General features: G+C 46.3%; 1 protein-coding gene across 3 annotated transcripts in view; it reads right to left on the bottom strand.

Moving 5' to 3' along the window:
- Positions 1–25,175, bottom strand: part of LOXL2 (lysyl oxidase like 2) — a 234,189-nt gene that overhangs the window by 71,151 nt on the left and 137,863 nt on the right. For all 3 annotated transcript variants that reach the window (XM_063931871.1, XM_063931872.1, XM_063931873.1), the window contains one exon: positions 135–504. In XM_063931871.1, coding sequence (XP_063787941.1) covers positions 135–504 — 370 coding nt within the window. The remainder of the gene's footprint in view (positions 1–134; positions 505–25,175) is intronic.

The raw sequence follows: 25,175 nt of genomic DNA, 5'->3' as shown, positions 1-25,175 counted from the left end.
AATTTGGCTGCAAATGACCATATCCTCCAAAAACAATATTCCCAAATAGCTTATACTATATTGTACAGATCACTTGTGATCCTATCACACTGTGGCAGTATATGGTACACTGCTAACGCTGAGGGCATGCTTACCTTCTCCTTTGCCATACTTGCTACTGGGTGCCCATGATACCGCTTCCATATATCCCAGCTCTCTACAGACAATGTGAGCAGCATAAATGGAGAAGTCATCATCACAGATGGTACCCCACTCCCCATCATAGAAGACCTCTACTCTCCCCTCGTTGTGCTTGCGTTTCTCGCCCGCCAGGCGGATGTGGACTGTTGGGGGCGGCTTGGGTGGCTGTGTGGGTAGTGGCTCAGGTGCTTGTGGCTCTTGATATTCGGGATAATACAGCCAATGCTCATACTGCCCCAGTGTGGGAACAGATAGGGTGAGGAAGAAGAGGAACACGTGCGCCACCAGCATACTGTATGGGAGTGATGGGCTGTGATTCAGTGCCTGGAATGAAAGAAAAAAACTATATTTTGAGTTGTTAGGGGGTTTTTTTTTTAGAACTCACTGGGATCTAATGAGATTACTGAGGCACGAGCCATACATGCCTCACTTTCATTGTCATTGTACAGATAACTAGTAACATCATTTATTTGCAGCATATTCACTTTTGCAGATAACTTGTTATTTTTTTTGTTATTGCTTTATAAACACCATGGATGCACTGTGATGTTACCGGCAGTGCACATTGGGGCCTAATTCAAAGTTGATCGCAGCAGCAAATGTGTTAGCAGTTGGGCAAAACCATGGGGGGTCATTCCGAGTTGATCATAGCTGTGCTAAGTTTAGCACAGCTACGATCCTTAACTCAGACATGTGGGGGAACGCCCAATACAGAGCTAGTCCGCCCCGCATGTCAGTGCCGGCCCCCCGCACAAATACAAAAGCATCGCACAGAGGCGACGCCTTTGTATTTGAGGAGTAACTCCCGGCCAGCGCAGCTCCTGCGGCTGGCCGGGAGTTACTCGTCGCTTTCGCTGGCCGCAGTGGCTGTGTGACATGTCACGCAGCCGCCGCGGCCCGCCCCCCCCCCCCCCGAACGGTCCGGCCACGTCTGCGTTGGCCGGACCGCTCCCCCTAAACGGCGGCTAAACGCCGCCATTCAGCCCCCTCCCGCCTAGCGACCGCCTTTGTCTCAGCTATGAAAAGACTCAAAAACAGATCAGCTAGGAAAAGGCAGGTTGGTAATGGTGAAGGTGTACATATCAATACGCCCTGTAGCACTAGCGAGCACACACCAGACACGTAGACCCACAGGTAGCATGCATTTTTATCTCATGTGAATACGAGTCCATTGACCATATACCGATTTAAGGATATTTTCAATCCATGTAGAGAGAGGCTGGGACGGTAGTGACGGCAGCAGAGGCTGGTGTCCCAGGAACAGGTATATATTTGTGTAGGTCAAAGTCTAATATTTATAAGGTGCATTGCCAAATTCGGGGGAATGGGGGTCCAGTTGCTCAGAAACCTCCCTTCCCCACAGCCTTGCCAGCGGCCGTGTGTGTGTGTTGCACCAGAGAGAGAGGGGTCTATTTACTAAGCCCTGGATGGAGATAAAGTGGATGGAGATAAATTTCCAGCCAATCAGCGTTTAACTGCCATGTCACAGGCTGGGTTTTAAAAATGACAGCAGCTGATTGGCTGGTACTTTATCTCCACCAACTTTATCTCCATCCAAGGCTTAGTAAATAGACCCCAGAGAATCTGTAAGTGGCTTACCGTGATTATTGGGGCTCGGTATGTAATACAGCCGCCTGGGATGACGAATGTCACTATCCTGACATCGGCATCCCAAGCGGTGGAATGGCAGCAGGGGAACGAGCGCAATGAATCCCCATGCGGGCTTGCTGCGCTCGCCACAGGTTCTATTCTCCTTCTATGGGTGTCGTGGACACCCATAGAGGGGGAATCACCTACCTCGCTGGTATACCGGCGGTGGTATGGTGCCCCCGGCAGGATCCCGGCATCTGTATTGTGAGTGCCAGGATACTGACAATCGTATTCTAACCGCATACCGATTATTGGGCCTACATATGTCTGAAGTACTGTATTCTATAAACTGCACTTTATCTGGGGCAGATTATAGCATGTTATAGGTAATTATGTCTCCTTCAAGGGCTGGTGACAGTCACAGGAAATGAAATGGGACAGTATCAGGGTGAGGGTGCCGCTGATAAGCTTGGATATCTGGTATAATTGTTATTCACCTGGAACTAATGATCTAGCTAGGAGGATGTTGGCAGATTTATTTGGAAGCAGAAGTTGTGGCAATCAACAGGGGATGGTCTTATATCAAGATGGTACGGTCTGAACTATTGCCCAGGAGAATTTGTCATGACCCACTGTGCTAGCCTGTAATAGACCAGGCTCACTGGAGACTAACTCTATGGTCGGAATATTCACTGTTGAAGAACTCTGCCGTGTGTGGTCAAGCATTATCACATGTTATGCCGACATGCACATTTAGACAGGCCAGATGGGGTGCACTTAACAGACATTCAATTGTTTAAAAAGTCAGTTGGTTCTGTTTTTTCCTATCTAATAGACATTAAAAAACAGACACCCAACCGACTTTTCAAACAATTGAATTCCACCCGTAGGGTCTTAGTATTAAGTATTTGAGATAAATAAAGTACTAGCCAATCAGCTCCTACCTGACATTTTTCAAACACAGCCTGTAACATGAAAGTTAGGAGCTCATTGGCTGGTACATTATCTTTCTCCACTTTATCTCTGTCCAAGGCTAAAGGTGCATACACACTGGTCGTTTTTGCCAAGCGTGTATGCACAGCGACGATCGCGAACACACTGGCCGAGTTTGAGCTCAAAATCGCCCAGTGTATATGGGCCTTTAGACATAGGCCCCGAAGAAGGTATCCGGTCTCTAGGTCAACAGTAACTAGGTCCACACTATCTAGGTCGACCACTATTGGTCGACAGTAACTAGGTTGACAGGGTTTATAGGTCGACGGGGTCTCTACGTCGAAATGTTCTAGGCCGACAGGTCAAAAGGTCGACATGAGTTTTTCCACAATATTTTCCTTTATTTTGAACCTTTTCATACTTAACGGTCCACGTGGACTACGATTGGAACGGTAACCTGTGCCGGCCGAAGCAGCAGCGGAGCGAGGCACCTTGCCCGAAGCATGGCGAGCGAAGCGAGCCATGCGAGGGGACACGGTGCACTAGTTGGGGTTCCCGGTCACTCTACGAAGTAAACAACACCAAAAAAACATTAAAAACTCATGTCGACCTAGTTACTATCTACCTTACATACCACACCCCCCGAAGAATTACAGATTTTCAATGAACAGTCTCCGGGGCCTGGGCACTAGGATGGCATCCTGAATGGCTGATGTTTCTGCAGTGTTATTTCTTTATTATATATTAACAGTTTCTTATATAGCAAAGCAAATTCCGTTGCACTTTACAATTGGAAACAACAATGATAAAACAAAACTGGGTAATAACAGACAGTCATAGAGGTAGGAAGGCCCTGCTCGCAAGCTTACAATCTATTAGAAAGGGCAGTACGGATGGCGTAGTGGTTAGCATTACTGCCTCACAGCACTGTGGTCATGGGTTCGATTCCCACCATGGCCCTAACTGTGTGGAGTTTGTATATTCTCCCCTTACTTACGTGGGTTTCGTCCGGGTACTCCGGTTTCCTCCCACAATCCAAAAATATACTGGTATGTTAATTGTCTCCCAACAAAATGAACCCTAGCGTGAATGTTTCTGTGTGTACAAGTGATAGGGAATATAGATTGTAAGCTCCACTGGGGCAAAGACTGATGTACAGTAAATGGGCACATATTCTCTGTAAAGCCCCCCTCATAATTGACACTAGTAAAGCGACTAATCTGCTTGCAAAAAAGGGTGTGGCTTTGTTGAAATGGGCGTGACTTTGTATAAAGGGGCGTGGCATAGCAGGAAAAGACTACCTTATACCCCAGTTTTGCAACCTGCACGCCCAGACGTTAGCCACCACAGGAAAGAAAAATAATCCTGATTCATGCCCCTTACATTATTTGACATTTTTCCTCCTTATAGTAATGCCCAGTATACATTATGCCACATACCGCAATGGTCCTTAGACATTATGCCACACACAATAATGCACATGACACAATATGCACACACCATAATGCCCCCGACACATTATGCCACACACCGTAATGCTTGTGACACATTATGACAGGAATCGCAATGCCCGTTATACATTATGCTACACACTGCAATGCCCCTGATACATTATAGCACATACAATGCCTGTGACACATTATGACACACACCGCAATGCCCGTGATACAGTATGCCACACACCGTAATGCCTGTGACACATACCGCAATGCCCGTTATACCCTATGCCACACACCGCAATGCCCGTTATACATTATGCCACACACTGCAATGCTCCTGAGACATTATACCACATACCACAATGCCCGTGATATAGTATGCCACACACCGTAATGCCGGTGACACATTATGACACACACCGCAATGTCCGTGATACATTATGCCACACACATTAAGTCCTACAGTAAGGCTTCTAATTACTTTTAAATTACCTGCTCGTTGCCAGGGGTTTCATACTCTTGGTTCCATGCACGGTGCCAGGGGTTTTCATGCTCAGGGTGTCATGCTCGTTGCCAGGGGTTTCATGCACTGGGTGTCATGCTCGTTGCCAGGTGTTTCATGCACTGGGTGTCATGCTCGTTGCTAGGGGGTAATGCTTGTTGCTAGGGCTGTGCTCCCAGTGCCACATATGCCCCCAGTGCCAGATATTCCCCCCACAGTGCCAGGTACACACATGCCCCCAGTGCCAAATATGCTCCCCAAGTGCCACTGCCCCCTCAGTGCCACATATCCCCCCCCCCAAGTGCCAAATATGCTCCCCCTCCCCCAGTGCCAAATATACTCCCCCAGTGCCAGGTACAACTCCCCCCCGCTCCCCCGCTGTTTTGTGAAGGAGGGACACGGAGGGCACAGCGCGCGCCTCTCCTGTGTCCCTCCTGCATCTCCGGCGTGTCTGTTAAATGAAGTGCCAGCTCGTGAGCCAATCTGAGCTCACGAACGGGCACTTCATTTAATAGACACGCCGGAGACGCAGGAGGGACATAGGAGAGGCGCGTGCTGTGCCCTCCGTGTCCCTCCTTCACAGCAGAGATCAGTGGCAGCTAGGGCACCCCGCAGCCCTGCGCTCCCCCAAGCGAGTGCAGTGGCTGCGGACCCCTAGTTACGCCACTGCGCTATATACATAACTGGTAATAAATAATAAATAAATTGGAAAGTGGGCAATGATACACAAGGATCGGTGTTATCTGTTGTATAATTGTCCACCAGATTGCAAAGGTTCTTGGTGGGCTGCATGATATGGCCACACAGCAATTATGAACCAGGGTCAGAAGGAAGTGAAAGTGAAGAAAGAGAAAATATGTGTGGATAATGGATATGTGTGGACTGTACAGTGGGTATGTAATTGGATAGAAAAGCTTATGAAGGTTATATGAGCAGTTTCTGGAATCTGATAAGCTAGCTCTAGACCTTCAAGCGTTTCAGGGAACGCTTGAAGGTTTGGAGACTAGAGGGGAGTCTTGTTGTGCGTGGTAAGGTATTCCACAGAGTGGGTGCAGCCCGAAAAAAAAGTCCTGATTGCTGCAATTTATACAGTGTAATGAAATAAAGCTTTTTTTTTTTGTCACGCACGTCTCCATGTTTTTATTATAATTAGTTATTAACTAGAGGAAGTGAAGAGGGCATAAACTGTTAGGTGACGTATTACCTGACTAGGAGCTGTGTTACTATTCTAGACATAGCCTCATCAGTCATCAGAGCCATCCAGTAGCATGATCATTAAGTATAAGTGGAAGAAATTCATATCCTCTTGTAAAACAAACTGTTCCTGTAGCCCCTTCCTCCAGCAGATGTACAGAAGCTGCCCCCTCCCTGTCTGACTCTCGCAGACTCCCCTGTGCAGGAGGGGGGTTCCTGAGTCTGAATTTTTCCACAGTGAAGTCATTTTGAGATGATCTCACTGGAACAAGGGGATACCCCAGATCTGTAGAAGATTTGCTGAGGTAGGAGAATGCCACAGCCACCCACCAGTTATACAGTAAGACGTCTTTAACTGTGAACCATTTGTAATGCTCACATATAAATGTAATATTTTCCACATCTTCTTGTAAATATTTCAAACATCATTTTACGAGGGTGGGGGAAGGGGGGCGTTTTTCCATGTACCCATAACCCTATGTTCAGCAGAACAATATGTCTTCTTGATACACTTTAACAGTCAGTTGCCGTTAAGAGTTGAGGGACATATCTAATTTCCCAAAGGTTCATTGAGAGTTTGTATATTTATATATCTTACTAGTACAGTAACCGTACAGTTAGTTTTTGTACTTAGGCTCTTTTATGACGGGTATAATAAACTACCTATGGCACCAGGATTGTGGGCAGAACTTTGTGGTTCCCATAGCAAATTTTGAAAGGGGCCCTGTCCCAATACTTCTAGGAGACACCTCTGCAGCCGTTGTTAATTTTATGCCCCAGAATAGTGGCCTGGTTCCCATTATGTCACATTGCAGGGCTCTCCAGTACGCATTATGCAACACAGTACCCCCAATTCACATTATGACATACAGGGCCGACCGGATTCAAATGTCGCCCCCTGCTCCCTCCCGCAATCGCGCCCACCCGCAGCTATTTTAATGCTGCTGCGCACAGGCACGTCAAGTTCATTTCAGCTCGCTGCCCCCGGAGGTAGCGAGCTGAAATGCGCGTAAAGGAACCCGTCTGGGTGCCCAACGGGCCTTTTCACGATCGCGCCCATCAGTTTAGTTGGGTTTAGGTGCTTTGTGCGCCTAAACCCGACTGTGCTGGGCACGAAAGGGGCGATAATCGGGGCCATTGGTACAAAAACCCCTGGATTTATTTGTCCAGTTTGAGCGCCAAATGTTATAGGCTGAAGGTTTTTATTCTGCCAATTTTGAGTTCACCAGAAATCACAGTGAGATTCCTGTGACTTTGACCTCAAAGTCACCAGATGTTATAGCCATCAATTTTGAAGCTTACTGGGCAAATTGCCGCCAGTTTCCAGTGATTTGTAACCGTAAGCATTGGTGTATCTATAATGGGTGCACAGTGTGCAGTGCATATGGGCCCAAGACGCACACTCCGCGCCAAGTCTACTGCACTGCCAGACCTCCTCTCCTCTCCATGTGCTGGAGCCTGTACATGGGCCCTTTCCTCTCTTAACCGCCTCTGCAGGTAAGGAAGTACAAACTGGCCAGAAACTCGCCAGAATATGGCACTGGCCAAAGAGGCTGCCCAGACTACACGCATTCTGAGCTCTCTACCAGGAGCGGTTCTAGGCACAGGCAAGCAGGGCGGGCGCCGCCCACCCACTGCAGCCGGCTCCATCATCAGACACTAGAGGTTATAACTGACCTCTAGTGTCTGTGCAGCGCTGCGATGGGAGAGTCATCATGACGTCTCTCCCATAGAGAGGAGCGGGCGTTTTTTTTAGTGTTTGTTAGGGGCGCTACCAGGGGGCACAACTACTGGGGGCACAGCTACTCCGGGCACAACTACTGAGGGCACAGCTACAGGGGGCACAAACCAGGGGGCACAACTATAGGGGGGCAAATCTACCGGGGGCATAGCTACAGGGGGCACAACTACTAAGGCCATAACTACAGCGGGCATAACTGTGGTCACGCCCCTTCCCTATGAAGCCACGCCCTTTTTTACCTGTTGGGGAGGGGGGCGCCACAAGGTTTAGAAACGGCCATGCTCTCTACATAGAGCATACTAAACAGCCACATTAGGCATTTGTATTACTTTGTCCTAATTAATAATTACGGACCCCTCCCCAAAAAAATAAATCTATTGATGAGCCCCTAAATCTGGCTACACACTATGCAATATATCAGATGATGTTGCGATCCACGATGGATCGCAGTGACCATCATATAATGTGTACCCTCAAATCCACCCAATTCATTGTTTGTTAAATTGGGTGGTCACTTTGATCCCATTTGATGTGCTGCCCTTCCAGTGGGATGATGCCATGTGTTTACATGCAGCACGCAATGATATATCACATTGTGGAGTCTATTCATGAAGCAGTGAAAAGAGTGAAGAGGTGGGCCCATGGAGAAGTTGCCTATGGCAACCTATCAGCTTTTAAGTAACATTCATCAAATGCTTTCTATAACATTATACGTAACAGCTGATTGGTTGCCATGGGCAACTTCTCCACTCTTTTCACTGCTTCATGAATAGACCCCTGTGTTACAATGATGGTGCAGTGTGTTTGGAAGTTTTCAGATGTATACACAGCTTTCATCTCATACAGTTATAACTGAATTTTATGATGTACAATATTTTGTCTCAATGACATTATTGTATCTTTATTTAATCATACATGAACGGATTCATTCATAGGTTACTAGTTGTGCTCATTCTGCTGTGGGCACCCCCCTGTTCCCTGCCCTGGGCCACTGTGTCTGTCCTGACCATGAGTCAGACAGTGCTATGTGATATACAGAATTTTCCATGCCTGGGAGACAAGTGTATGGGTGACGGCTGTGCAGAGAATAAGCACATTCTCATTTTACTGCCATTTGGAAAAACTTTACAAACCTAGAAAGCAAACAGCACCTTGTAGGACACCCATCACTTGCTGTAAAATCACTCATGCGTGTAATCTGTCATCATGTAAAATGTATGGGACTCAATGGTGGAGGTATGATGGAGGTAATTCTGAGTTGATCGCAGCAGCAAGTTTGTTAGCAATTGGGCAAAACCATGGGGGTAATTCCAAGTTGATCGCAGCAGGAAAATTTTTAGCAGTTGGGCAAAACCATGTGCACTGCAGGGGAGGCAGATATAACATGTGCAGAGAGAGTTAGATTTGGGTGTGGTGAGTTCAATCTGCAATCTAAATTGCAGTGGAAAAATAAAGCAGCCAGTATTTACCCTGCACAGAAACAAAATAACCCACCCAAATCTAACTATCTCTGCACATGTTATATCTGCCTCCCCTGCAGTGCACATGGGGGGTAATTCCAAGTTGATCGCAGCAGGAAATTTTTTAGCAGTTGGGCAAAACCGTGTGCACTGCAGGGGGGGCAGATATAACATGTGCAGAGAGAGTTAGATTTGGGTGGGTTATTTTGTTTCTGTGCAGGGTAAATACTGGCTGCTTTATTTTTACACTGCAATTTAGATTGCAGATTGAACTCACCCCACCCAAATCTAACTATCTCTGCACATGTTATATCTGCCTCCCCTGCAGTGCACATGGGGGGTAATTCCAAGTTGATCGCAGCAGGAAATTTTTTAGCAGTTGGGCAAAACCATGTGCACTGCAGGGGAGGCAGATATAACATGTGCAGAGAGAGTTAGATTTGGGTGTGGTGAGTTCAATCTGCAATCTAAATCGCAGTGTAAAAATAAAGCAGCCAGTATTTACCCTGCACAGAAACAAAATAACCCACCCAAATCTAACTCTCTCTGCACATGTTATATCTGCCCCCCCTGCAGTGCACACGGTTTTGCCCAACTGCTAAAAAATTTCCTGCTGCGATCAACTTGGAATTACCCCCATGGTTTTGCCCAACTGCTAACAAAGTTCCTGCTGCGATCAACTCAGAATTGTGGAGACGTTGCCCATGGCAACCATTCAGCTGCTCCAGACAACTGTATAGTATGCAAATTATAAATGTTACTTTAGTACTGATTGGTTGCCATGGGCAACTTCTCCACTGGCTTACTTCTTCACTCTTATCACTGCTCCATGAATAGACCCTACTGTCTGTCCATGGAAATTCAATCCTGTCTGTATAGAGTAGCAGCCCTATGCACAGTACCACTCTGCAGATGCTTACGTAGTGTCTGTGACTGCGATAAAATATGCCTGACTGACGGTAGACCCTACCCCAACCATGGACTCTGTCAGTGTAGGTTACTGGCTAGCCTCAGGCGTGTAACTATACACATCTCTGTACTCAGGGACTAATTCAGCATGGAATGCTGCTGCGGCAGCGTTCACATGCTGAAGCCCTGTGAAGTGTGCGCACACAGTGAGATGCAACAGCATCTGACTTGTGCAAACGCCAGCGCCTGCACTGTCCGGACCTTACCCCCTGCCCCCCCCCCCCCACGCTATCCCAATAACTTTGCTTCACCACTCCCTCCCGTCCCGCAAATGCCTCTGCCTGTCAATCAGGCAGAGACGTTCGCATATGTGAGATACCGTCGCATCTCACTGTGTGCACACGCGCAGTACGGCTTCTGCATGTGCACACACTCCAGAAGGGCTTCAGCATGCGAACGCATCGTAGATGCATTCTAAGCTGAATTAGGCCCTTTTCCCTCTTGTAAGCAGAAGCGTTTGTAGCCACCAGTGCAATGCGAATTGCTATGGACAATTCTAAGATGACATCACTCTGCTTGTGGCTGAAACAAAAGTCTAGAACGTTTCGCTGAGGAATGTTTTACCACTTAGTAAAGCTCATGTGTGTGAGTTATGGTGCCCTTACACATGTGGTATAGCAATTACTGTGTTAGGTTTATTTATTTGGCTATATTTCTATGTCTTTCCTCTACTTCCCCCGTAACAACGCCATCCATAGCAGATAATGACATCATTGTTCTCCTAGACCACACTGACTAGGCAAACATCCAACACACTTCCTGCGCATGTACGGGGAGATCAGTGTTAGGGTTAGCCTGATCAGGGTTCTCTACCTTTCAGATGATGCCAAGACACAAGCTCTTTTCCCTGCATCAGACATACTCCCAACTATCCCGCTTTTCAGGGACTGTCCGGCTGTTCCACTGAATCATGGGTCTCTCATTGATGTATAATTGGCGATTACGTCAGGAGCACAACTGCATTAATAAGCAGATACGGCGGGTATATACAAAAGGGCCTACCCCAGGTCCTATACAGTTATGTCCCTTCACGCGATGAGAGATGCCACTGAAATGCGTATGGTTCTGCATCCCTCGTGCATACGCCTGTGAAAACAAGTACAGGCCTACAATCAGCCACTAAGTATATAAATACAGTTTGAATTCTCTCATTTTACTTATAAGACAAATAAAACAAAGCCTGAAAATGCCCCAGATTGTGATGTTATTCTGCTGAGAGGCTGCTGCAGAGAGAGGCTGCATGCATGCATCACTTCTGTATTGTGTGCAGCAGGGATGGGCCATCTGGGCAGCAAATCTGTGTCTCTAGATTTTATGATCCTCTGATCACAGATTCCATGCCCCAGGACCAAGCACACTGACAGCCCCCATATAAAGTGACAGAGCCTGTGTCTGCATGTTCTGGGTAAAAATCATCCTTAATTATACTAGAACAGAAGTCAGTGAGATCATGAATAACCTTCATACAGGGCCCTCCTATCTCTATGTCAGTCTGTTTTTGCCCAGTTTGTTCTATTACTGTTGTTCCTAATTGTAAAGTGCAACGGAATATGCTGCGCTATATAAGAAACGGTTAATAAATAATACCACATTGTTCCTATAACAAGTAAAAGATACCACCATCCAGTGCTGTAACAGTGGGAGAGATCTATGAGTGGAGAAGAGAGCCAGTGGAAATGTTGCCCAAAGCAACCAATCAGCTGCTACCTATAATTTTATAGAATACCCTTTAAAAGTGCTACCTCAAAGCTGATTGGTTGCTATGGGCAACTTCTCCACTGGCACACTACGCCATACCCTGCTACACCATGACATATATACCCTAGTTCAACACAGCCAGTATCCGTGCCAGCCTTCCCCATATACCCTGCTACACCATGACATGTATACCCTAGTACAACACAGCCAGTATCAGTGCCAGCCTTCCCCATATACCCTGCTACACCATGACATGTATACCCTAGTACAACACAGCCAGTATCAGTGCCAGCCTTCCCCATATACCCTGCTACACCATGACATGTATACCCTAGTACAACACAGACAATATCAGTGCCAGCCATCCCCATATACCCTGCTACACCGTGACATGTATACCCTACTACAACACAGGCAGTATCAGTGCCAGCCTTCCCCATATACCCTGCTACACCATGACATGTATACCCTACTACAACACAGGCAGTATGAGTGCCAGCCTTCCCCATATACCCTACTACAACACAGGCTGTATCAGTGCCAGCCTTCCCCATATACCCTGCTACACTGTGACATGTATACCCTAGTACAACACAGACAATATCAGTGCCAGCCTTCCCCATATACCCTGCTACACCGTGACATGTATACCCTACTACAACACAGGCAGTATCAGTGCCAGCCTTCCCCATATACCCTGCTACACCATGACATGTATACCCTAGTACAACACAGGCAGTATCAGTGCCAGCCTTCCCCATATACCCTGCTACACCGTGACATGTATACCCTAGTACAACACAGGCAGTATCAGTGCCAGCCATCCCCATATACCCTGCTACACCGTGACATGTATACCCTAGTACAACACAGGCAGTATCAGTGCCAACCTTCCCCATATACCCTGCTACACTGTGACATGTATACCCTAGTACAACACAGGCAGTATCAGTACCAGCCTTCCCCATATACCCTGCTACACTGTGACATGTATACCCTAGTACAACACAGGCAGTATCAGTGCCAGCCATCCCCATATACCCTGCTACACCATGACATGTATACCCTACTACAACACAGGCAGTATCAGTGCCAGCCATCCCCATATACCCTGCTACGCCGTGACATGTATACCCTAGTACAACACAGGCAGTATCAGTGCCAGCCTTCCCCATATACCCTGCTACACCATGACATATATACCCTACTACAACACAGGCAGTATCAGTGCCAGCCACCCCCATATACCCTGCTACACCATGACATGTATACCCTACTACAACACAGACAGTATCAGTACCAGTCTTCCCCATATACCCTGCTACACCGTGACATATATACCCTACTACAACACAGGCAGTATCAGTGCCAGCCTTCCCCATATACCCTGCTACACCGTGACATATATACCCTACTACAACACAGACAGTATCAGTGCCAGCCTTCCCCATATACCCTGCTACACCGTGACATATATACCCTAGTACAACACAGACAGTATCAGTACCAGTCTTCCCCATATACCCTGCTACACCGTGACATGTATACCCTAGTACAACACAGGCAGTATCAGTGCCAGCCTTCCCCATATACCCTGCTACACCATGACATGTATACCCTACTACAACACAGGCAGTATCAGTACCAGCCTTCCCCATATACCCTGCTACACTGTGACATGTATACCCTAGTACAACACAGGCAGTATCAGTGCCAGCCATCCCCATATACCCTGCTACACCATGACATGTATACCCTACTACAACACAGGCAGTATCAGTGCCAGCCATCCCCATATACCCTGCTACGCCGTGACATGTATACCCTAGTACAACACAGGCAGTATCAGTGCCAGCCTTCCCCATATACCCTGCTACACCATGACATATATACCCTACTACAACACAGGCAGTATCAGTGCCAGCCATCCCCATATACCCTGCTACACCATGACATGTATACCCTACTACAACACAGACAGTATCAGTACCAGTCTTCCCCATATACCCTGCTACACCGTGACATATATACCCTACTACAACACAGGCAGTATCAGTGCCAGCCTTCCCCATATACCCTGCTACACCGTGACATATATACCCTACTACAACACAGACAGTATCAGTGCCAGCCTTCCCCATATACCCTGCTACGCCGTGACATATATACCCTAGTACAACACAGACAGTATCAGTACCAGTCTTCCCCATATACCCTGCTACACCGTGACATGTATACCCTAGTACAACACAGGCAGTATCAGTGCCAGCCTTCCCCATATACCCTGCTACACTGTGACATGTATACCCTAGTACAACACAGGCAGTATCAGTGCCAGCCATCCCCATATACCCTGCTATACCGTGACATGTATACCCTAGTACAACACAGGCAGTATCAGTGCCAGCCATCCCCATATACCCTGCTACACCATGACATGTATACCCTAGTACAACACAGGCAGTATCAGTGCCAGCCATCCCCATATACCCTGCTATACCGTGACATGTATACCCTAGTACAACACAGGCAGTATCAGTGCCAGCCATCCCCATATACCCTGCTACACCATGACATGTATACCCTAGTACAACACAGGCAGTATCAGTGCCAGCCTTCCCCATATACCCTGCTACACCGTGACATATATACCCTACTACAACACAGGCAGTATCAGTGCCAGCCATCCCCATATACCCTGCTACACCGTGACATATATACCCTAGTACAACACAGACAGTATCAGTACCAGTCTTCCCCATATACCCTGCTACACCGTGACATGTATACCCTAGTACAACACAGGCAGTATCAGTGCCAGCAATCCCCATATACCCTGCTACACCGTGACATGTATACCCTACTACAACACAGGCAGTATCAGTACCAGTCATCCCCATATACCCTGCTACACCATGACATGTATACCCTACTACAACACAGACAGTATCAGTACCAGTCATCCCCATATACCCTGCTACACCGTGACATATATACCCTAGTACAACACAGACAGTATCAGTACCAGTCTTCCCCATATACCCTGCTACACCATGACATGTATACCCTAGTACAACACAGGCAGTATCAGTGCCAGCCATCCCCATATACCCTGCTACACCATGACATGTATACCCTAGTACAACACAGGCAGTATCAGTGCCAGCCATCCCCATATACCCTGCTACACCATGACATGTATACCCTACTACAACACAGGCAGTATCAGTGCCAGCCATCCCCATATACCCTACTACATCATGACATATATACCCTACTACAACACAGGCAGTATCAGTGCCAGCCTTCCCCATATACCCTGCTACACCATGACATGTATACCCTAGTACAACACAGGCAGTATCAGTGCCAGCCATCCCCATATACCCTACTACACCATGACATACTGTATATACCCTAGTACAACACAGGCAGTATCAGTGCCAGCATTCCCCATATACCCTGCTACACCGTGACATGTATACCCTAGTACAACACAGACAGTATCAGTACCAGTCTTCCCCATATACCCTGCTACACCGTGACATGTATACCCTAGTACAACACAGGCAGTATCAGTGCCAGCCTTCCCCATATACCCTGCTACACCGTGACATGTATACCCTAGTACAACACAGACAGTATCAGTACCAGTCTTCCCCATATACCCTGCTACACCGTGACATGTATACCCTAGTACAACACAGCCAGTATCCGTGCCAGCCTTCCCCATATACCCTGCTACACCGTGACATGTATACCCTAGTACAACACAGACAGTATCAGTACCAGTCTTCCCCATATACCCTGCTACACTGTGACATGTATACCCTACTACAACACAGGCAGTATCAGTGCCAGCCTTCCCCATATACCCTGCTACACCATGACATGTATACCCTAGTACAACACAGGCAGTATCAGTGCCAGCCATCCCCATATACCCTGCTACACCATGACATGTATACCCTAGTACAACACAGGCAGTATCAGTGCCAGCCATCCCCATATACCCTGCTACACCGTGACATATATACCCTAGTACAACACAAGCAGTATCAGTGCCAGCCTTCCCCATATACCCTGCTACACCGTGACATATATACCCTAGTACAACACAGGCAGTATCAGTGCCAGCCATCCCCATATACCCTGCTACACCGTGACATATATACCCTAGTACAACACAGACAGTATCAGTACCAGTCTTCCCCATATACCCTGCTACACCATGACATGTATACCCTAGTACAACACAGGCAGTATCAGTGCCAGCCATCCCCATATACCCTGCTACACCATGACATGTATACCCTAGTACAACACAGGCAGTATCAGTGCCAGCCATCCCCATATACCCTGCTACACCATGACATGTATACCCTACTACAACACAGGCAGTATCAGTGCCAGCCATCCCCATATACCCTACTACATCATGACATATATACCCTACTACAACACAGGCAGTATCAGTGCCAGCAATCCCCATATACCCTGCTACACCGTGACATGTATACCCTACTACAACACAGGCAGTATCAGTACCAGTCATCCCCATATACCCTGCTACACCATGACATGTATACCCTACTACAACACAGACAGTATCAGTACCAGTCATCCCCATATACCCTGCTACACCGTGACATATATACCCTAGTACAACACAGACAGTATCAGTACCAGTCTTCCCCATATACCCTGCTACACCATGACATGTATACCCTAGTACAACACAGGCAGTATCAGTGCCAGCCATCCCCATATACCCTGCTACACCATGACATGTATACCCTAGTACAACACAGGCAGTATCAGTGCCAGCCATCCCCATATACCCTGCTACACCATGACATGTATACCCTACTACAACACAGGCAGTATCAGTGCCAGCCATCCCCATATACCCTACTACATCATGACATATATACCCTACTACAACACAGGCAGTATCAGTGCCAGCCTTCCCCATATACCCTGCTACACCATGACATGTATACCCTAGTACAACACAGGCAGTATCAGTGCCAGCCATCCCCATATACCCTACTACACCATGACATACTGTATATACCCTAGTACAACACAGGCAGTATCAGTGCCAGCATTCCCCATATACCCTGCTACACCGTGACATGTATACCCTAGTACAACACAGACAGTATCAGTACCAGTCTTCCCCATATACCCTGCTACACCGTGACATGTATACCCTAGTACAACACAGGCAGTATCAGTGCCAGCCTTCCCCATATACCCTGCTACACCGTGACATGTATACCCTAGTACAACACAGACAGTATCAGTACCAGTCTTCCCCATATACCCTGCTACACCGTGACATGTATACCCTAGTACAACACAGCCAGTATCCGTGCCAGCCTTCCCCATATACCCTGCTACACCGTGACATGTATACCCTAGTACAACACAGACAGTATCAGTACCAGTCTTCCCCATATACCCTGCTACACTGTGACATGTATACCCTACTACAACACAGGCAGTATCAGTGCCAGCCTTCCCCATATACCCTGCTACACCATGACATGTATACCCTAGTACAACACAGGCAGTATCAGTGCCAGCCATCCCCATATACCCTGCTACACCATGACATGTATACCCTAGTACAACACAGGCAGTATCAGTGCCAGCCATCCCCATATACCCTGCTACACCGTGACATATATACCCTAGTACAACACAAGCAGTATCAGTGCCAGCCTTCCCCATATACCCTGCTACACCGTGACATATATACCCTAGTACAACACAGGCAGTATCAGTGCCAGCCATCCCCATATACCCTGCTACACCGTGACATGTATACCCTAGTACAACACAGACAGTATCAGTGCCAGCCATCCCCATATACCCTGCTACACCGTGACATATATACCCTAGTACAACACAGACAGTATCAGTACCAGTCTTCCCCATATACCCTGCATCTATATACTAATACTACTACTGCATGAGCAGTAATGAGGCTCCAACGTGCTACAATCAGGTAGAATTTCCTGCTTACGCTGCAGATTTACAGTTCTTCAATCACGTATCCTGTTACCAGGGAAAAGTCTGACTGAACCCACAGGCCCTGTCACGCAGACGCAGACCTCATATTCCAGTGATGTCACCTCTTAGTAATGTGTGCGGGGTGAGACCAGAGGGAAAATGAGGGATAGTGAAGATTACAGAACTCTGGGCAATACGCCCATCCCAATCTATTATCCTGCAATAAACACCACAGCGCTGTCTAGCCAGATTATTACCAATATTCCCAAACAGTACGCATGTACTAAATTGGCAGTCACTATGACGACATTCATGTCAATACCAGCATGTCAAATGTTATGGCATAGACATGGTTAAAATGCTGACATCTGACATGTCCACATCTGGAAAATGTTGACATGGATAAAATGTCAGAATATGACATGTTGATATAGTGAAAATGTTGACATTAGTGTTAGGGTAAGGTATTAGGTGTTAGATGTCGCCATTGTGAACGTGTTGACATTAGCAGTGTCGGCATGCTGACATTGTACATGTCAACATGATGAACAGTCAGGGGCGGATTGGGAACAAAAAGCGGCCCTGGAAAAAAATGTGTACTAGTGGCCCCACATGGGCAGCACCAGAGGTGTAAGGTCTAGCCATGGGCCATGGTAGCAGCACCCTCCCCCCAAGACTTTCCAGATAGTGGGCATGTCCAGCATCAAGGGGGAAGTTAAAAGGAAATAAAATTAAATATTATGAGCACATTATATGATACACCTTTAGAATTTAGGAAACTATATCATTCTCTAGAAAGATATATTTTCTTGATTATTACACCAACCGTATCCCAATCACTATTCACTCAATCTTATATGTCAGTCAAGCAGGCAGAGCATACACTAGATCATCTGCAATTACAGGCTAAGTGGCAAAGTAATTTTCATATATGCAAATTATTTAGCATCTTATTCATTATGTCTATAAATAGGACCACGTGTCCTCAAACAAAACAGGCCCCACGGGTGCGTCGGCCCACCGGGGATCTTCCCTGTAAGCCCTATGACCAATCCGCCTCTGTGAACAGTGCATGTTGACATCATTCAAATGGGATGTGGGCAACAACCGGTACAGTGAGTCTTCTTGATATTCCTGGAGAGCAGTCAAGTATAGGGGAGATGAATCAAACCTTGGAGAGAGATAAGGCGGAGAGAGATAAAGTACCAACCAATCAGCTTGTCATTTTTAAAATGTGGCCCAGATTTATCAAGCCTTGGAAAGTGATAAAATGCATGGTGATAAAGTACCAACCAATCAGCTTCTAACTGTCATTTTTCAAACACAGTCTGTAACATAGAAGTTAGGAGCTGATTGGCTGGTACTTTATCACCGTGCAATTTATCACTAAATCTAAAGATGGCATTGCCTACTGGGACCAAGCACATCCCGGAGCTTGGTGCATATGAGAAAAAATCAAACCTCCAAAAACCTGCATTTTCTGAGGTTTGGCCGCATTCTTAACTATGGGGGTAATTCAGAGTTGATTGTAGCAGCAAATTTGTTGGCAGTTGGGCAAAACCATGTGCACTGCAGGGGGAGGGGGGGGAAGATATAACATGTGCAGAGAGAGTTAGATTTGGGTGGGTTGTATTGTTTCTGTGCAGGGTAAATACTGGCTGCTTTATTTTACACTGCAATTTAGATTGCAGATTGAACACACCACACCCAAATCTAACTATCTCTGCACATGTTATATCTGCCTCCCCTGCAGTGCACATGCTTTTGCCCAACTGCTAACAAAGATCCTGCAGCGATCAACTCAGAATTACCCCATATGACACATCCCGCCCTTTGTCTTAAACAAATGTGCCTGCTTAAGCTAGCTCAAGATACCAAAGTATGAGGGTGATTCAGAGCTGCTCGTAGATGTGCTAAAAATAGCACATCTAAGATCACAATCTCTGACGTGGGGGGACGCCCAGCACAGGGCTAGTCCGCCCCGCATGTCAAGCCCTATCCCCCAATCCCCCCTCCCCTCGCAGAGTTGCAAAAGCATCACACGGCATTGATGCTTTCGCACCGAGTCAGTAGCTCCCTACCCGCCATGATTTGGGTCACAGCGGCTGCGTGTGATGCCACCGTAGCCCGCCCCAGCAAAATTGGTACAATAGAAAAATGTAGTGTTGCCTCTAGCAACCAATCAGATGTTTGATGTAAAGAAGTATAACCACAACTAGGAGTGAATGGGAAGATCAAACAATAGCTACAATCTTCATAACTGCAACTTCTGATAGTTCTTCTTTCACACATATCGGCCATGAAACACGGGGCACTGGGAAATCGCTGTCCTGAGGAGGATCCGGGGCTCCGGAGAGTGGAAGGGACATTTTAGTAATACTGTACGTGGTAATGTAACTTTAAGTTTCTAAACTGAACTACAATATGGTTTTAGGACAATGCTTTATATTTCTTTTTTAGTTTTCAAATATGTTCTGTGTATGAAGAGTCCACCATCTAGCACAAGTTACCAATGACTACAAGAGTATTTTAGAGGTGTCTCTCTGGCGGGGAGATGTATCAAGCCTTGGAGAGAGATAAACTGGAATTGTTGTCCAAAGCAACCGATGAGTTTTTAAGGTGGCTATTCAATTGTTGGAGAGATTGTTAGCCCACATGGGCGTCTATCAGAGCTATTCAATGTTGCTCTGATCAGACGCCCATTAGCCGCAGCAGTCATATTTCAGCTCACACCTCCGGAGGCTGCGAGCTAAAATGTGTGAAAAGTCGGCTGTTGCGTGACCAAACAGGACCTTTCCCTGTCACACCCATTAGTTTAGACCAGTGGCGTGTGGTGGGGTGAGGCAGAGCCTTCTCTGTCATACTAACGTTTAAACTAGAGTTTTTACTATATAAAGTATATGAAAAATACAAATAACATATTATAAATATCTTCTTTGTATTATTCTAATGATTTTTATAGTCAAAACTCTGAAGTAAAAAGTCTATGGCAGGTGAGGCAGTGCCTACCTTTTCTGCACATCTCTAATCAAAACTCACCAAATTTCCAGCGGTATATACTGCTGCACCTGTGTATAATGCCCACATGTGCCCTTTGGTTTATGAATTGTGTGTAAATCTGGCTCTGGTACTAGCCAGCACCTCCTCAGCCATTTACCTCACCACAAGTCCCTGGTTTAGATACGTTTTGCCACTTTACATGGCTAAACCCTGTCTAACTGGGCGTGATAATTAAAGGGCACCCAGAACAATTGAATAGCAACAATTTGCGCCCTTTAATTATCGCTAAAGAACAAACACTTGAATAGCTCCAACATTTAAATAGTGTCATTTCTCAGACTGTGCCTGATAAATAGCATTAGGTGATTGCTTGATTTGGGCAACCTTTCCATTTGATCTCTCTCCAAGGCTTGATACATCACCCCCCTCAGTGAGGTGTGGAATATGGGGATTTAAGTTCATATTACCTGCAGACTGTATAGGACGATGAACATTATTTTGGACGGTACAGGATTTTAGTGCACCATCCTTCTTTGTCAGCCGCTATTGCTTTATTGCTTGTAAAGCATACTTGCCTACCCTCCCGGAATGGCCGGGAGGCTCCCGAAAATCGGGTGACCCTCCCTGCCCCCCGGAAAGGTGGGCAAGCCTCCCGCTTTCCCCCTCGGCCGCCCGCAGCAGAGAACAAGTGGGCGAACCGAGGGGGTCCGATGACGCGATTTGCGCTGAATCGCGTCATCGTAGCTCCGCTCCCCACTATGCAGCGCCTTGTTTCTCGGCACAGCACAGCGGGGGGTGGAGTCACGATGACGCGACCCTGATGCCATGCCCCCGGACCGCCCACCCTGCTGCTGGCCACGCCCCCGAACAGCCCATCCTGCTGCCGGCCACGCCCCCATGCACCTACAACGCTGCCTCCTCCCGGAGGAGGAGGCAGCAAAGTGGTAAGTATGTTGTAAAGTCTTTACCCAAACTAGCGGCCATTCCATTTAGTGACTGCAATGACTCCTGTAACAGTGCAGCAATTGGGCCAAATGTAACAGAAATCATCCACAATGCTATAATCGCCAGAAGAATAAGTACCGTTCAGACACACTAGTAGGCGAAGATACATAAAGGAAGCAAACCACTGAGGAACACACGGCCTTTAAGTTGCAAATGCTATTTTATGAATGGATATGTTTGGTATCAAATAACAAGAAACCCAAGCACATGATATACTGGGGCAAATTCAGTAAGGATTGCAAAAATTACAAATTAGCAAAAATCGCGAGCAAAAGCAAAATTGCGAAAGCACGCCCAAATGGAAAAACTGCAACACTAATTTAATTTAACAAAAAGAAGGTGGCCTTGTGAAATGTGCAAATATTGCGAAAACCATCCTAATAATCGCAATTTCTGCATACATATTACAAATGTACGCAAATTTTGTGTACGTTTCTGATGTTGCATTTTTTTGCTAGCAACAGTGTTTTTCCCTTAAAAATTGCACAACCTACTTTCCTGCACCCAAATTAAAGAAACGACTCAACAATTGTAAATCAATTCAATCATCACTTAATTGGTCAAAAGATCTTGCGCTAATTTAGCGATTATTATCTTAAAGACACCATAGGTTTTTTCTTCAAACATTGACTAATGCCCATAACTGTGTTCAAATATATTCAACTAGAGAGAGTGTGAATTCTAGCCTCTAAACCCTACACAACAGCAATTATTGGTATATGTTTTAACAAACACACTTTTTTGGAGTCAAAATATTTTAATTCGGAAACAACAGTAACATTTTTTATAAACAAAAAAATATATAGTGTTTTTTTGATTGTGAAGTTACATATTATTGTTTCTTTGCTTTTCTTTACATACCTTACTTTAAGGTATTATGTGTAACTATTTGTTTCAATAAGTATACAAATGGAGCAGAATTTGCAAATCTTGAAAATAAAAAGATGGTGTTGCTGTTCTTCAACATATGTTTATGTGTGTAGCGCACAAATAAAAAAAAATGTATGTGGGTATGTTTTGTTTAACAAACAAATGTTGGTTGTGTAATACAAAAAATGTTAGGAAGCTAAATGTCATTCAGCAGATACTAATAAGCAAAATGTTTGTAAAGGTTATTTTACAGTTGCTTCTATCAAATAATGTGGTTGTCAAACCTCGATTGTTAGTAAGTGTAAACACAAATCGGTTACTGGTTAGTAACATATATTTTCACAATCAACATGTGTTACAGAGTTATACAATACCTTACATGTTTCTAAGTTCCAATACAGCTGAATGAAGTGATTTGTGGTCTGAGGCGTGAGCTTCTTCAGCTGGGTGTAATGAAGCAATGATTGCAGTATACATGCAGTCTACAACTGAGGTCAGCTTGTGCAATTTTTAAGGTAGACCTGTAGTCACTCAGAAACTGCACACCATAAATGTGTGATCTGTTGTAAAAATTGTGAATGCACCGCCCACCGACCATCAGCGTACGCCCACAACATGCCCCTGATCGTAGTTTTTGCGAGTCCAGCCCTTTAGTACGCACCCTACATGCCTACTTTTCGTAGTGCATACGCAGTTTTTGCTAAGTCTCAGAATATTATTTTTTTTGCTATTTAAGTTGCAGAATTAGCTTTTTTATGCTTTTTTGGCTAATTTTGCTGATTTGCGATCCTTGCTGAATTAGGCCCATAGGTGGTCATTCCGAGTTGATCGCAGCCAGCAACTTTTTGCTGCTGGTGCGATCAACTAGTCCACGCCTATGGGGGAGTGTATTTTAGCTTAGCAGGGCTGCGATCGCTTATGCAGCCCTGCTAAGCTAAAAAAATTTCAAGCAGAACATGACTTACCCTGTGCGACGATCTCTGCGATGCTGGAGCCGGCTTTGACGTCAGACATCCACCCTCCGTTCTCCTGGACACGCCTGCGTTTTCCTTACCACTCACCGAAAACGGCAGCCAACGGTCCGGATCCGCCCAGGAACGCCTTCTTTCTGTCAATCTTCTTGCGGTCAGCTATGTGACCGCTTTCTTCGTAGCACGCGGCGTAACCCGGCGACCCCTGTCGCTGGGCAACGAAGCGCGTGCGCAGTGCTCCCACCGTGCATGAGCATTCCAGCCCCGTTCGTACCGCAGCGTTAAAGCGCTGCGTGCAAACGGGTCGGAATGACCCCCATAGTTTGTTGAGTTTGGTACACTAGTCTGCGTACTGGTTAGCTGAGGCCTCGGAAACTCCAAACACAAAACATACCGTGTACAGTCTGGATCTAATTGCAGCAGCTAGACATAGGCTAATTCTGCATTACTGGAGCAATTACAGCCTGACAGTTGGCAGTGAACAGGGTTCAGGTTAATCACAATGATTTATACCAATTTAGTTTAAACTGTTTTCAGCAATTACTTACGTCCTGGAAGATATTGCTCTGCTACCATGTGCCAATGGCAGTAACCTGTGTATGTGACTGGGGCCAATCAGCTACTAATGGTCATTTGTCAAACACAACCTGTAACATGGTAGTTAGGAGCTGATTAGTTGGTACTTTGTGGCAGATGTATTAAGCCTGGAGAAGTGATAAAGCAGTGATAAGTGCAAGGTGATAACACACCAGCCAATCAGCTCCAATATGTCAATTGGCAGTTAGGAGCTGACTGGCTGGTGCGTTATAACCTCGCACTTATCACTTCTTTATCACTTCTCCAGGCTTAATACATATACCCCTCTATCTCTGTCCACTTTATCTTTCTCCAAGGCTTAGTACATAGACCCCTGGGCCTGGATCTGACTGTATACAGTAATCTGCTATAACTTGAGATGAAAAGTAAATGGCTGCAGTGAACGTTTTGGAAACACTCCCTATAGAACTAGTCGTATATACTGTACATATGTACATTATCACTGTGTGCCTGCAGGGTTCCCCCATTTTCTGTAAAATGTATTTACTACATACTTCCTGACTTACCAGCTGTCCCCACCAAGAGGAGGTGCCGTGAGTGTCACCGGATTTTTGGGAGCCTCACGGTTGTTCCCGGGAGAGTAGGCAAGAATGATTTACTGTTTATGAGCCTGTATTTTCCAACTAATCAGTAAAAGTGCTACTAGGTACAGACTGCATGCAGGAGGCACATGATTGATGGGACTGGTGAACTGTGACCCAGTTTCCCACATCTGTGACAAGCTCCCAGTCAGAGGGGTCTTCTGTGCAGTGGCCACATAGTGCTGTGGTGCAGGCGGTGCTGAAAGTAGGGTGGCACGGAGTACCATTAAAATATGGTAGTGGTACTTAGTACCACCAGCCCACCACTGGGACATAATTTATAAAGGGTATTTTTGTGTGTGGGAGATCAAAAGGTGTCAGTGGCGTAACTGTGCGTGGCATAATATGTAATAGGCATTACGGTGTGTGGCATTACGTGTGTGGCATAATGTGTAATGGGCATTACGGTGTGTGGCATAATGTG

Source organism: Pseudophryne corroboree, chromosome 6, assembly GCF_028390025.1.
Source record: "Pseudophryne corroboree isolate aPseCor3 chromosome 6, aPseCor3.hap2, whole genome shotgun sequence".
Taxonomy (NCBI): Eukaryota; Metazoa; Chordata; class Amphibia; order Anura; family Myobatrachidae; genus Pseudophryne; species Pseudophryne corroboree.
Note: the sequence above shows the minus strand (reverse complement) of the source record. Positions and strands in the feature narration are given on the sequence as shown.